The 15054-nt window shown below is 37.0% G+C and overlaps 1 protein-coding gene across 8 annotated transcripts in view; it reads right to left on the reverse strand.

Annotated features, from left to right (window-relative positions):
• Positions 1-14426, reverse strand: part of CDKL3 (cyclin dependent kinase like 3) — a 126731-nt gene extending 112305 nt beyond the window's left edge. For 7 of the 8 annotated variants that reach the window (XR_010840234.1, XM_067031649.1, XM_067031645.1 and 4 more), the window contains exons 1-4: positions 14245-14384; positions 13604-13786; positions 10081-10272; positions 1953-2131 (exon numbers count right to left, since the gene is read on the reverse strand). Coding sequence is in view for 6 of the 8 variants with exons in the window: in XM_067031649.1 (XP_066887750.1) it covers positions 1953-2131; positions 10081-10272; positions 13604-13768 (536 nt within the window). In the remaining 2 variants the exon portion in view is untranslated. Of the gene's footprint in view, positions 1-1952; positions 2132-10080; positions 10273-13603; positions 13787-14244 lie in introns of all 8 variants that reach the window. The other variant, XR_010840235.1, reaches the window with a different exon arrangement.
• Positions 14427-15054: the final 628 nt, after the last annotated feature.

The following is a 15054-nucleotide window of genomic DNA, read 5'->3' on the forward strand; positions in this document are numbered from 1 at the left end:
GGACAGGGGTTCGAGCCCTGGGCTGGGAGCATCCCACATGCCTCGGAGCAACTTGGGCCCCTGAGCCACATCAACTGAGCCTGCGTGTGTGGAGCCTGTGCTCTGCAACAAGAGAGACCGCGAAAGTGAAAGGCCCGCGCACCGCGATGAAGAGTGGCCCCTCCTCGCCGCAGCTGGAGAAAGCCCTCGCATAAAAACAAAGACCCAGCACAGCAAAAATAAATAAATAAAATTAATAAACTCCTACCCCCAACATCTTCTTTAAAAAAAAAACTCACTAGCAAATTTATTTCAAACACAATGTGAAGCCTTGCATTAGAATCCAAACTGACTATATACAAGGCATCAATTTTGGCTCTCTAGAATACAAGAGATTACACCTATCCTCAAGGAATTTATCTTTCAGCAAGAAGAATATTTTAAAAAGAGGTAGATAGAACTAGGCCATATAAATATTAACTGGCACAAATTTACATATAATGTACAACAGGATTTAGAGGAGGATATGATTTGGGGGCAAGGGATAGGAATAAGGGGGTACATCCGGAAAGGAATTTAAGTAAAATATCACAAACAGGGTAAAACTGGGAGAGATCTTACAGAGGCTACACTGATTGAGCATTTACTGTATTTTCATTTTTCTCATTCATTAAATCATTTAATCCTCACAACAAACCTATGAAACTGGTTCCATTATTATTTCCATTATACAGATAAAGTAACTGAGGCACAGAGGTGGTCTGCATATGGTATCAGTGATAAGTACAGTTGAAAACATACCCTGGATAGACTTTGGGTAAATTAGTTTACTTTTGTTAGTAAACTTACTCACTTTACTCACTTTCTTACTTTTTTAGTGTCTTACTCACTACCTGCCTTAGTGTCATCTTATTTGAAATGGGGATAAAATACTAGCACCTTCATCAAAGGGTTGTTGTGAAAATTAGATGATTTAATGCATGTAAAGCATTTAGAACAGTCTCTATCTTTAAAATAAGTACTTATTGATGTTAGATTTTTTTAAAAATAAATTTATTTATTTACTTATTTATGGCCGCATTGGGTCTTTGTTGCTGTGTGTGGGCTTTCTCTCTAGTTGCAGTGAGCGAAGGCTACTCTTCATTGCTTCTCTTGTTGCAGAGCACGGGCTCTAGGAGTGCGGGCTTCAGTAGTTGTGGCACGTGGGCTCAGTAGTTGTGGTTCGCAGGCTCTAGAGCACAGGCTCGGTAGTTGTGGGGCATGGGCTTAGTTGCTCCGCGACATGTGGGATCTTCCCAGACCGTGTCCCCTGTATTGGCAGGTGGATTCTTAACCACTGCACCACCAGGGAAGCCCCAATGTTAGATATTATTATAATAACAGAACAATGGTTTCTAGGAAAAGCATGTGAGAATTATCCCCACTCCCATTTCTTATATTCAGTTGTACAGCTTGGTCCCTTTGTTCTTCAAGATTCATTATTTGTTTATTAGATTGTTGTTTCCTATACTGTTTCTACTGTTTTGCAATAGACTGAGACCTTTCTACTTTTTGAGGCATCTAGAACAGTTCAATTTAAAAATTATTTGCCAGTCTTTGCAAAGATTGTGCTGTATTCAAGAAGCAGGAAATCTGGCAGATCCTGTGGTAACACTGGCAGAGTACAGTATATGTAGAGCCTACAGATAAGCAGAGGAGGCAACTCTGTTAAGGGTGGGGCACAGATTAAAGCAAGCATGGATACAGCCTGAGGGGTGACTGCATAGCCACTCAGCCCCAGAAGGCAAGCATGGTAACGTCAATAGCAGCAGAGCAGGTGCCTAGGGTCTCTCTGTTCTATTTTGGGGTGTCCCTTTTCTAGCCCAAACCCAGATGCAGAAGACAGAGGGTGTCAGTAGTATGCGTGACAGATACACCAAGGGAAAAAAAGAGACAGCTAGGAAAGGCCAGGCAGGATTCCCAAATATACTTACTTTCCATAAGATGGATCTTTTAATACTAATTCTGGAGCTCTGTACCAGCGTGTGGCCACATAGTCCGTATAAATGTCTCCAGGAGCTGCTAGCGTTCGTGCAAAACCAAAATCACAGAGTTTAGTAATTCCTGACTGGGATACTAAAATATTCTCAGGTTTTATATCTCGATGAATGATCTAAAAACAAACAGAAGATGCAATAGATTAAAATGAGGTTTCATTATCTAGAAAATCTCTCAACAATTACATAGAGAAAATCTAGCTAATTAAGACAGTAAAGCTATTTTCTTACCAAATGCAAATGATTAACTACACAATGCAAAAGCTAAATAGTTATATACTTTCAGTTCTTGCCCCATCCATCATCTCCAAACAAAGCCAAGAAAACAGACATAATAATGAAAAGGTAATTCACATTTGTAAAAGGAAAAGTAATTAAAAGAACTTAATGGAAAAAGTTTAACTTTCCTTTAACTCCATGTCACACTCCAAGTACTGCCCTTTCTCTCATTTCCTTCACAGATAAACTTCTCGAAGACATTATTTTTACTAGTCTTCACTTTCTGTCTGACCACTCACTCATTCACTCCGCAAGGTAATGCAATCTGTCTTCTGCTCCCACATTCAAACTGCCCTAGCCAAAGTCATAAACAGCCTCATTGCTACATCCAACACACACCCCTCAATACATATCTTACTTGGTATCTTAGTGTAAAAGATATCAACCACTCTTCCATTCCTGACTTCTGGGACCTAAAATTCCCCAGTCTCCTCCTATGGCAGTTCCTTTTTCTCTTTCTGTCCCTAAATGTAGGGTTCTGGTCTTAGGCTTCTCTTCTCTTAGATCTTGTTTCCTGCACAATCTCAACTATCATTTTTTTAAAGCACTTTTTTCACTTGGTTATGGGAACACAATATTCTTTTGGGCTTCTTCCCATCTATTGGCTGTTCCATCTCAATCTCACCTACTATTACAGCCTTAGTAACTATCCATAAACTGATGACTTATGTATTTCTATTTCTATCTTTCCTGGTTTCCAGGAGGAATGGAAGTCCACAAGAAGTCCCACAGGGCTGAACCACACATCCCCACAAACTCAGCAAATCCAAAACTAAACACATCATCTTTTCTCCCAAACTCATTTGTTCTCAACAGTCCTTTAGCTCAGTAAATGGAACCAACATTGATCCCATGGCTCAAGCCAGAAATCAAGGCACTTTTCTCCCTCAGGTTCCATACTCTCTCAACCTACTTCTCTCCCTAGTCCAAGTTCCCTCAGTTCTCTCATCAAAATTACTAGCTTACCAAATGGTCTCCCTGAATTCACTCTAATCCCCTCCAATCCATTGTCCACAGTGAAATCACAGTACTATTTTAAAATCACATGTATGATTATGTCACTCCTTCAAGGATTCCCTACCCCACAGGACAAATTTGAAGCTATGTAAAATGGCTGGTAAGGCCTTATAGGATTTGGTCTCCGCTCACATTCTCAATGTCCCTTCACTAGCCTATTGAATATTAGCTTCCCAATTCTCCAGGTTTGTGTCATCATTTTTTGCATTTGCTGATGCTGTTCTAACCACCTAGAACACTTTGCTTGGACAACTATTTCCTCAGGTCTCAGCTGAAATGTTTCTATTAGATGTTCCTTCTATATGTTCTCACATTATTCCGCACTTCCCCCTTCACAGCATTTGTCATGCTTTATTATTAATTGGCTATTTACTTTTTTGTCACTCCCATTAGACTGTAGTTCCATGAGGGCAAGATGTATGTCTGTTTTGCTCAGGCTATATCCTGAGGGCCCAGTACGATGCCTAAAATAAAGAAGGCATTTAAAACCTTTATCAGATGTATTAAGCATAGTCTCATCACCAGAAAAGTATCATGACACGAGTGAAAATATCTTGATGACAGAAATCTGGGATCTTTCCTTTTTTATACAACTTGCTGCTATAAGCCTTTGGGGTTCGCTCTTGTTCTGCCTCACTCTTCCTCCTAAATGTCCAAATAATTAATTTAGGTTAATGAGTCACCTTAAAGGAGACATCTATAAAACTGTATTAGTCCTTTTTTACTTCTACAACTTTTATTGAGTGACTACTATATGCCAGGCACTATATCAAGATCTGAGGATATAACATGAGCAAAAATAGACATGGAAAAGCACGTTAAGATACCACTTCACACATTCTGCCTACTACACATCCGTTACCCTCCTCCTCAATGCTCTAAACATGGGGGAGAAAGATTCACTCAGCTGATGTCCTAATGTTCTCACTCATTTTAACAGCTAACACCATGACTACATGCAGAACTCTATCCTTGAGAATCAAGCACTCTCTGAAGCCCAACTTTTAAAATTCTGTGTTTTGACAACATCCTCCTTGGTCTTCCACAATCACTGAGACCTCTATAAACACAGTATTTCTTTCTATGTGTTTAGATGTTAATTTCTCTCATCAATGTTTAATAGTTTTCAGTGTATAGGCCTTATATATCTTTTGTCAGATTTTCTCTAAGTATTTTATATTTTTGATGCTGTTACAATGGTATTTTTAATTTCAATTTCTGATTGTTTGTTGCTAATACACAGAAATACAATTAATTTCAATATATTGATCTTGTATCCTACAACCTTGATACACTTACAAGTTAGTTATCTTAACTTTGTTGGAGATTCCATAGAATTTCCTACATAGATGATCATGTCATCTGTGAATAAAGACAGTTTAACTACTCAAAAAAAAAATGATACCACTTCACACCTACTGGAATAGCTATGATCAAAAGACAATAACAGGAGGATGCAGAAAACCTGGAATACATTGTTGATGGGGATGTAAAATGGTACAACCACTTTGGAAAAAGTTTGGTAGTTTCTTTAAAAAGTTGAAACATAAACTAACCATGTGATGCAGTAGTATTCTTAGCTTGTCCTATTTCTATTCCTCTCTCCCCAGCTCCTGGTAGCTTTGTAAACCAACAGCCTCCCAAATCATGGTGAAAACTAGCAGCCTAGCAGCCACCAGAGGGAGTAGAATAGGGTTGTATCTCCTCCAAAGTGCCATTGCCAGGTAATAGTCATTATTTGACATGTCAGGCAGATCACTGGAAAATCGCACTAGAAGTCTTATCTTTACTGACCTAACTCAGAGCTGGCCCAAGCAATCAGCCTTCTTAGCAGCCACTATATAACATTATTGCCACCTGAGGAAGCTATAACAGGACAAACAACAAGCTGACCAAAATACTTAATTAAAAAGAAAGGCTGTTTAGAATGGATAAACAACAAGGTCCTAATCTATAGCACAGGGAACTATATTCAATATCCTGCGCGATAAACCATAATGGAAAAGAATATAAAAAAGCATGTCTCTATGCGTATAACGGAGTCACTTTGCTGCACAGCAGAGATTGCCACAACATTGTAAATCAACTATACTTCAATTTAAAAAAAAGGCTGGAGTTGAAAGGTATTATAGTATAAAGTTTAAGAGCACAAATTGTGGTGAGACTAACAGGTTCAAATCCCTACTTTACCCCTTGATATTGTAAGAGTGGGGCAAGATTCATAAACATGGCTTCTTCATCTATAAATGGGAGTGAAATAAATACATATTTCCTAGTGTGGTTCTGAAGAATATGCCATTACGTATGCCTTAATATCTGTAAAACACTGAAAACATTTAAAATAGTGCCTCATGCGTGCTAACTGCCATATAAATGTTGATTCTATTGATTCTTCTGTAAAAAAGAATTGAAGACATTCTTTATATTCTGACATGGTATGACCTCCAAGATATAATGTTAAGTTAAAACAAAATATGTGTTTAAAATAAGAGAAAAGAAAGAAAGAAAGGCTGGGAGTGAGATGTCCATAAAGGGTTTGAAAAGTTCCAACATATTCCTGAGAATCATGAAGGGTACATGCACAGCTATGCACACACCCAGGAAAGACCTGAGATTGTCCCTAAGCTCTCAAGACTGGCAGACTTTAAGGTTCCACACAAGCAGTAAGGTAAGGCTAAGGCAGAGTTGTAAACTGCCTGCCTGAACATTGAAGACATGGCCCAAAACAGAGAAAGAGCCCTCAGTAAATATGGCTGAGAGATTTATTGGTTTCAAGAATTGAAGGAAATTTCTGTCCGAACCTTAGCTGACCACTAAACTAACTGAGCAGAGATTTTAGTGGTCACACATGACAAAGAATTCAGACTTCACAGAATTAGTTCAGCAAAGTAACTAAACAAATAGCAACCTGAGAGATGGGAAATTCTGACTTCCAGGGTTACCACAAATTATTTTAAATGTCCAGTTTTCAACAAAAAATTACAAATGTCCAAAAAAAAATCCTCCCAAACAGGAGTGCAAAGAAACAAATATGGCCATGCACAGGAAGAAAAAAAGCAGTCAATAAGCTTTCCCTGAAGAAGCCCAAACATTGAAGCCACTAGACAAAGACTATAATTGGCTATTTTAGATATGTTCAAGGTTAAAGGAAACCATGTCTAAAGACCTAAAGAAAAGTATGAACACATCTCACCAAATAAAGGATATCAATAAAGAGAAAGAAATGATTTTTTTAAAACCCACTATTGAGAAGGCAAAAAGGCAAACCACAGAATGGGAGAGAATATTTGCAAATCATGTATCTGATAAGGATTTAGTATCCAAAATACAGAAAATACAACTTGACAATAGAAAAACAAATAACCCAATTTAAATATGGGCAAAGGACTTGAAGAGACATTTCTTCAAAGAAGATATACAAATATAAATTTGCCTATTCTGGATTTTTCATTTAAATGGAATTTATACTTACGTCTTTTGCATTTTGACTTTTTTCATTCAACATGTTCTCAATGTTCACTCATTTTGTAGCACATTATCAGTACTTCATTCCTTTTTGTGGTTGAATAAATCCCACTGTAGGATTGTACTGCATTTTGTTTATCCATTCGTCAGCTAATATACATTTGAGTTGTTTCCACTTTTGGGCTACTTTGAATAAAGCTGCTATGAACATTCCTGGGCAGGTTTCTATTTGAACATATGTTATCAATTCTCTTGGGTAGATACCTAGGAGTAAATGTGCTGGGTCATATGGTAATTCTATGTTTAACTTTTTGAAGAACTGCCAAGCTGTTTTCCATAGCAGCTGCACCATTTTACATTACCACCAGCAGTGTATGAGGGTTCCAATTTCTCTACTTCCTTGCCAACATTCATTCTTGTCTGTTTTTTAAATTACAGCTAGACTACTGGGTGTGAAATGGTATCTCATTGTGATTTTGATATGCATTACCATAATGACTCAGGATATTGAGCATCATTTCTTGTGCTATCAGCCATTTTTATATCTTCTTTGGAGAAATGTGTATTGAGTCCTTTGCCCATTTTTAAATTGGGTTGTCTTTTTATGTTGAATTGTTTTTTATATATCCTGGATACTAGTTGCTTATCAGATATATGATTTGCAAATATTTTCTCCCATTGTGTGAACTGTCTTTTTACTTTCTTGATGGTGTCCTTTGACGCACAAAGTTTTTAATTTTGATGAAGTCCAATTTGTCTTTTTCTTTGATTGCTTTTGATGCATTTAATACATGATCACACAGATTTATACCTACGTTTTCTTCTGAGTTTTATAGTGTTAGCTCTTATGTTTAGGTTTTTGATCCATTTCAACTTAATTTTTGTATATGGTGTGAACTATCAGACTTTGGATTCAGTGAGTTTAATTCTCCTTTATTTTGTAGTGAAATGCTCCAAAACTACACAGAACTCCATATTATAATGATTTATAATAACTCTGCTCCATGTGCTTGAATATTTTTTTTTTTTTTTCTTCCACTGCACCATGCAGCTTGTGGCATCTTAGTTCCCCGACCAGGGATCGAACCTTAGCCCTTGGCAGTGAAAGCACAGAGTTCTAACCACTGGACCACCAGGGAATTCCCCTTGAATTTTTTTGACTATTGATTCACTTTCTTTGTTAGTTTTAAGATCATTTATATTTTTTTCCATTTTGATTCCATTAAGACATTTTTGTTTGTTTTAGTGAACTATCGTTGACTTACAATATTGTGTTAGTTTCAGTCAGATGTACAGCAAAGTGATTCAGTTACATACTTTTTTTTTCAGATTATTTTCCATTATAGGCTATTACAAGATATTGAATATAGTTCCCTGTGCCATACAGTAAATCTCTGTTGTTTATCTATTTTACGTATAGTAGTTTGTTATCTGTCAATCCCATACTCCCAATTTATCCCTCCCTCCCTTTCCCCTTTGGTAACCATAGTATGTTTTCTACATCTGTGAGCCTGTTTCTGTTTTGTATATAGATTCATTAGTATTATTTTTCAGATCCCACACATAAGTTATATATTTGTCTTTCTCTGACTTATTTAACTTAGTATGATAGTCTCTAGGTCCATCCATGTTGCTGCAAATGGCAATACCTCATCCTTTTTATGGCTTAATATTATATATATATATCTATTTAGATATATACATATCATCTTCCTAAACCAATCATCTGTTGATAGACACTTGGGTTGTTTCCCTATGTGCTTGAATTTAAACACCCATATAAGTTCAAAACTGTTACTTTCGTTTTACCTCCTCTTTGAAGTTTTCTACTCTCAGTCTAGCCCATACTGGTGTCTCCCATAATTCAAGCAATATTTTTAAAGTCTACTACAGGCAAGACACTATAGGGATACAGATAACATATAACTATTCCTGACTCCTTATCTGTACTATTTAATGAGCACTTAAAACACACCTAGTGTTAAACACTACCTACTACCTAATTTGATCTTTATAAAAAATCTGTGAGGTACTATAGTATCATTTTACAGATGAGGAAAATGAAGTTCAGAGAGGTTAGATAACTTCCTGGGGCCACAGAGTAATGGGGCTACCACCTTTCATTGTGCAAGTGTGAACTCCACAAGTTGTGTGGTTATCCATACATAAGCTGGTGGGTGAAAATCCAGGACAGTCTGAAACCAGGGACTGTGTGCTCTTAACTATTACATTATACTGCCCCCCCATGGATCCAGTCAGCAAGGAAATTACAATCTGAATTTCCAGTTACTATCACAACCACATTTTTCAAAGCTGCAACATGAGATGCACCATTACCAAGACAGCAAATTAGAAATTAAGGTATCTGAAAAAGCCTAGGATATATAGATGTTATGCCTATATCACTTACTAATAAAACTATTTCTGAGGCTTGTACTGTTATTTCACAAACATACATCTAACTTTACAGAAAGTAGAGCTCATGTTGGGAACAAAGTATGTCCATAAAAACCTGCTGAGATGAACATTAACTAAACAATGCTAAAAGGCAGCACTAAAAATCAAAAGAGTTGATCTTCTTTCCTTTCTTGACTTAAATGACAAGGCTCTACACCCCTCAGCCACTTTATTTCTCTTTTCTTTCCCTAAAGCCATCCACCTTCTCTTACCATTCCCCTGGCCTAGTTTCCAATTCCTACCTCCAAACCTCCCTTCATCTGAGCTGGCTTGACTTTCGATGTTTTAATGTACTTTCATTAATAAAAGATGACTCACTTGACTGTTGATTCCTCTATACCTCCTTTAGCATCCCATAGTTGGTCTGCCCTATAGTTATAATTATTGTGCATTCAATATGTTTTTTGGTTCTGCAACTGAATTATAAGGTAGTAACTCCCCTGATCTTCTCTCCATTTTCAGGATGTCAATATTGTCCAGAAAAATAATTTTAACAACTTTCATAAAAACAGAACATTGTTTAAAGGGCACTTACAATTCATATTCATCCTACAGTTTGGCTTATTTTTAAGCACTTACATTATTTATTTTAACATCTTTATTGGAGTATAATAGCTTTACGTTGTTGTGTTAGTTTCTGCTGTATAACAAAGTGAATCAGCTATACGTATACATATATCCCCATATACCCTCCCTCTTGCGTCTCCCTCCCACCCCTCTAGGTGGTCACAAAGCACGGAGCTGATCTCCCTGTGCTATGCGGCTGCTTCCCACTAGCTATCTATTTTACATTTGGTAGTGTATATATGTCAATGCCACTCTCTCACTTCATCCCAGAAGCACTTACATTATTATTGTGAAGATATTCAATTGCTCGAAGAATCTGGAAGACGTATTTTCTAAGTCGTTTACTCTCTAGTCCATGACAATGTTGTAACTCATCTAATACTGTGTGGTCAATAAATTCAAACACCAAATGAATTTTCTTTTTCTGTCTAAAAACTTCAATCAGATTGACCAGGTTTTCATGACGAAATTGCTATTAACAAGAGAAACGGATTTTTAGTATTTCATGCACCATAATTTGCACATATAAGACCCATATAATTTTAAAGAGAAGAAATATTCTCTGCTTCTTTTTCTCCATGCATTTCAATAAAAATTTATCAACTGATTTGCTTACATTCCTATTTTTTTAAATGTTAATCTATTTAATAATTAATATTTATAGAACAGAGGGAGATGTATTGCTTTACTTCAAGTTGACATTTGGTTGCCTACTAAAATAATTCAGAATTAATGTACTAAAATGTAACTTGGTATTCTGCTAAGAAATATCTTCCTATCTTTTAAATTGGTTTGTGATTAAAAGGTCCGTATGATTTCAAATGAGCATGGATTCCAGTGCCACTGAGCATGTAATCTGAATTTACAGAAGTTAATTACTCTCTGAGATTTGTCCTGAACTCTCAAGAGTAAAATATAAGCTCCAGGTGGACATTATAAATTCACCACACTGTAACAAAAGGGTATCAAAATATCCAGAAACTTTTCATATATGTGAAATACCAATTTATATCCATAGGAACTTTACATAAATATACAATTATTTGTGGGTACATTTTTGTTCATTGTCTGTAATATTCTATTAAGCAACCAAACACATTTTTAGACTGGTATGCACTCACTGTCAAGATAATTGAAAATGTCAAAAATGGCATGTATCAGCTTAGAAAACAAAAGAGGTTTATCATTTTATGCTGCTTATTCTATTTTTTAACACTGACTTAATTACAATCAATTCTCAAATGTTTAACTTTTTCAAATTACCAAAAATATTTATTCATTTGGCTAAAAATTAAGGAGTATATTTTTGATGTTGGATTCATCAAAAAGCTATACTTGTAAGAAAAAAAAGTTTGCCTTTATTCCAATGGCACAACATCCATTTTTCTACTTATCTGTACTAATATAGACTAAATTCCTCAAAACATGACTAATAGAAAAACATGCCAAAATATAATGCCAGATTCCTTTCCTATTTTTGCTCCCAATCCAATTTCCCTGGTTGGTGGGGTGCCAGAGTGCTGCAGCAACAACATGCTGGCAGTAGCAAAAAAAAAAAAAAGACTGCCTTTAGACACTATAATATTAATCCTTCAACTAAGGAAAATTACTGGTTTCTTGACCAGTTTTAATTTTAAAGGCAAAAGCAGATAAGGGTGAATGCGAGTTAATAAGCATTAAGGAACATCCATCCAGGGGTAAGGAATCAGTGACTTTCTCAGATAAACCATAAAACCACTAGAAATACTCCATTATCCTTTTTCAGGTTGTTTACTTTTGTTTTCCTTTATAAACAGAAAACTTTTCCAGATATTCTCACTAATTACTCTAACTGTAATTTATTTAATGAAATTCTAGCAGATAAAAATTTAGTTCTAATTACGTCATTATGGCAGTGTTTTTAGACTAAGAATGTTAACTAATCCAAGAAATCTCTTGTGGAATTAGATCTGATCAAACTAAAAATTCTACAAGAAATAAGCCAATGAGAAAAAATAGTTAGGCTATCTCAAAATAGTTTGCATAATAGTTGTAATAGTAAATTTTCAAATTCATCTCTGTGTTCTTGCCACATATTGGTTATTTTTACAAAACAATTAAGAAGAAAAAAATAATTAGCTTAAATGCAACAAAGGTGAAGAAAGAGCAAAAGATATTGCCTGGGAAAAGGTCTCCTTCTAGTCAGATTTTCACTTACGGTGCACAACAGTTGCCTTACAGTATTATTATGTTTTAGGTCATCAGGATAAGGACAGGTATCGCTCACAAAATCATAACATCTTTACTGACTTTAACTTTCCTTTTCATTGTCTAGAAAGAGAACAGTTCCAACAATCCACACACGCCTAATATATTTCTTCTATTTAGAAAGCAAATTGATCCATCATATCTAATATAGACTTACAAAGAAAGAATATTACTTTTGTATCAGATAAAAAAGAACAAGAACAGTATCTGTTTTCTTCATCACATGTAAAAACATCTAGGCAATGAACCTTAAAACATCTAGAAAAATTCCAATAAACAAAATACATATGTATATTTAAATATTTTTAAAATCACTAGTTTTATACCCAATTGCCAATGAATCTTAATGCTCCTTTCTTTACACTCCTGAGGTCTTTCCACTGAGTGGACCTATCATACCTACATGAAATTCTATCTCGTCCTCTGATCTCTCCTGTTATTGTTCTCCACCTCTAAACGCCTACCTATCATCTTTACTGCACTGTATTCCTGTCACCTCAAATTCAACATTTCTAAAACCGAACTAGTTCCCAAACCATGTCTCTTTTGGGTCTTTCATATTTCCATCAATGGTAGCAATCACTGAACCTCAAAGATACCTTTGATTTCCCTTCTGTTTCCTTCTATACTTTCATGTCTTCTTTAGTAATATATTATGTTCTAACTCTACTTTCCATTCAAATTGCTGCATTCTAGCAAGGACCCTCACACTTAACAGGATTCCTGAATTAAAAACACAAAAGATCTCCCTATTTTTACTTTCTCAGTCCTCCAATCTATTCTAAAAAATAATGCTAGATTAACATTTACAGTTTCTTTACTCTGAATTCAAAACCTCGCACCTCTCACAAAATTAAGTTTTGATTCCTTAGCCTAAAAGACAAGACTTTAAAACCTACCTCCAGCTTACTTCTCTAATCTCACCTCCTTCTATTTCCATATAAGAAACTCTACAGGCAAATGCTCTTTGTCCTTTCTGCTCTGCTTTGACCTGCCTTCAGCCTCTCTGAGTTTATGCTGTTTCCCTAACCTGGAATACAATAGTCTCTCCCTCTTTCCTAAATTCTACATACCTTTTAAGGCCAAATTCATGTTCCATTTCCTCCAAGAAACCTTCCCTACCCAACGGGACTCTGTGTTAATCACTTGGCTTTTATTATCAGCCACTTAATATTCAGTATTATTTTTATATGCCCTCTTGTCTTTCTAATTAATAAAAGTCCTGAAGAGCAGGTACTGTCTTTTACGTCATTATAGTCACAGCATCTGGCATAAAACCCTGCACAAAGCAGACATTTTTACTAAGTATTATACCTGGATATTTCTGAATAATTATTTCGCGGTATTTGGCATAGCTTTTGTTACATTATACATAAGAACATATATCTAGCATCACTGTAAAATTACAAAATGTACACAGTAAGGTAAGCTATCACACTTGTTTTTCTATGATATGTCCAAATACATGTTAACTGAAATATTCATTATATAATTTTTTATTCCATAACAACTTCCCTTTTGACTTACAGAGAGCAATTAAGGCAAAAGAAGCAAACCTTAAGCAATTTTATTTCTCTCGTTGCAATTTTGTTGACAGACTTTTCTGGTTTCTCATAAAATATCTTAATGGCCACTATCTGCCCAGTATCCTTATGTTTACACTTCATGACTGTTCCATAACTTCCCTCTCCCACTTTTCCAAGGGTTTCATACATCTCCATTTTCAAGCCCAGGTTCTTCTTTATAAAAATAAAGGGGGGGGGGGAGGAAGAAGGTTAAACATTTATACCTTTATTTATTCAAGGCGGATAATGCATTTCCACAATAAACCCATACTTAAAAATACGGAAACAGGAAAAGTAGGAATCTTTTCACAGATTATGTTTGTCTTTGGGAACTCTCCCGGTTCGGCAGTAAGGGGTCCTTGTGGGGCTCTGGCCCCCACCAGAACTTGGGGAGCTTCCTGCTGTCAAGATCATTCCCACCAAGAGTTAAGATTCGCTCACTACATGTCACCTATTCATCATAAGCGGGGTCCCTACACGTCCAGTCATGCCTGCGTCAAATATGACGTTCCAGCAAAGCTGCAGTCGCAGGTCAGGCCCTGGGGCCCAAGAAAACCTCGGTCCCACCCACTCCCCAAACCAGGCGTCTTAGGACTCTGGACCAGTGCTGCGCCCTTCGCCCCTCAATCAACCTCGTCCGGACAGCCGCCGCCGCCGCCTCAGCCCATTCTGCAGTCCCTCCTGCCCGGCTCCGCGCAGTCTCAGCCGGGAACTAGACACCGACCCTACCTATCCCGTCAGCTACCGACCGCCTACTGCCATGGCAACGGTGCACCGGGCCTCTCGCTCGGGGCCTAGGGCGCAGGACCGGAACACCGGCCAGGCCCACCCGGAAGGAAAAAGAGGGAACAAGCAGAAAAGAGTTCCTGGTGGGCGCTAATTGGAAGCCTCCTTGAGGGTGGAAGTGGGAAATACAAGCTGCTGTCGATCAAACTGGGGCCACTACACAAGGTTGGTTTTGAGCGGCGATGGGGGAGGGTCGCATTTTGACGGCAGCTTGAGTGACTACAGATCCTCTAGGGAAGGGGAACCGGCGTGGAAATTTATCTGACCTGCGTCTTAGATGCCCCCAGGCCCGTGAACACTTGCCACTGTGCCGGATCCTAAAAGGATGCCTGGTGTCACCAGGCAGAGATTTCTTGTAAAACGAGACTTACAAGGAAGTCTTGTGTAATTATAGTTTTCTAAGTTACCTAGTTACGTTAATATTCCATAGATCTGATTTCGACCTCAGCTGTTGACATTCATCCTTAAAACAGGGATAAAACGATTCATAAACCAAGAACATTTCTTGAACACCTCTTATATGCTTAAAACTTTTTTTGGAACTCATAGTAATCCTCCTTTTAAAAAACTCCCTTCCTACATGTCAAAACTCTATAAAAGTCCCTCTTGAAAAGCAAATAATTCAGAGGGCTCCCCCCCCGCAAAAAGAGGCCTTA

The sequence above is a fragment of the Kogia breviceps genome, chromosome 4 (assembly GCF_026419965.1).
Source record: "Kogia breviceps isolate mKogBre1 chromosome 4, mKogBre1 haplotype 1, whole genome shotgun sequence".
Taxonomy (NCBI): domain Eukaryota; kingdom Metazoa; phylum Chordata; class Mammalia; order Artiodactyla; family Physeteridae; genus Kogia; species Kogia breviceps.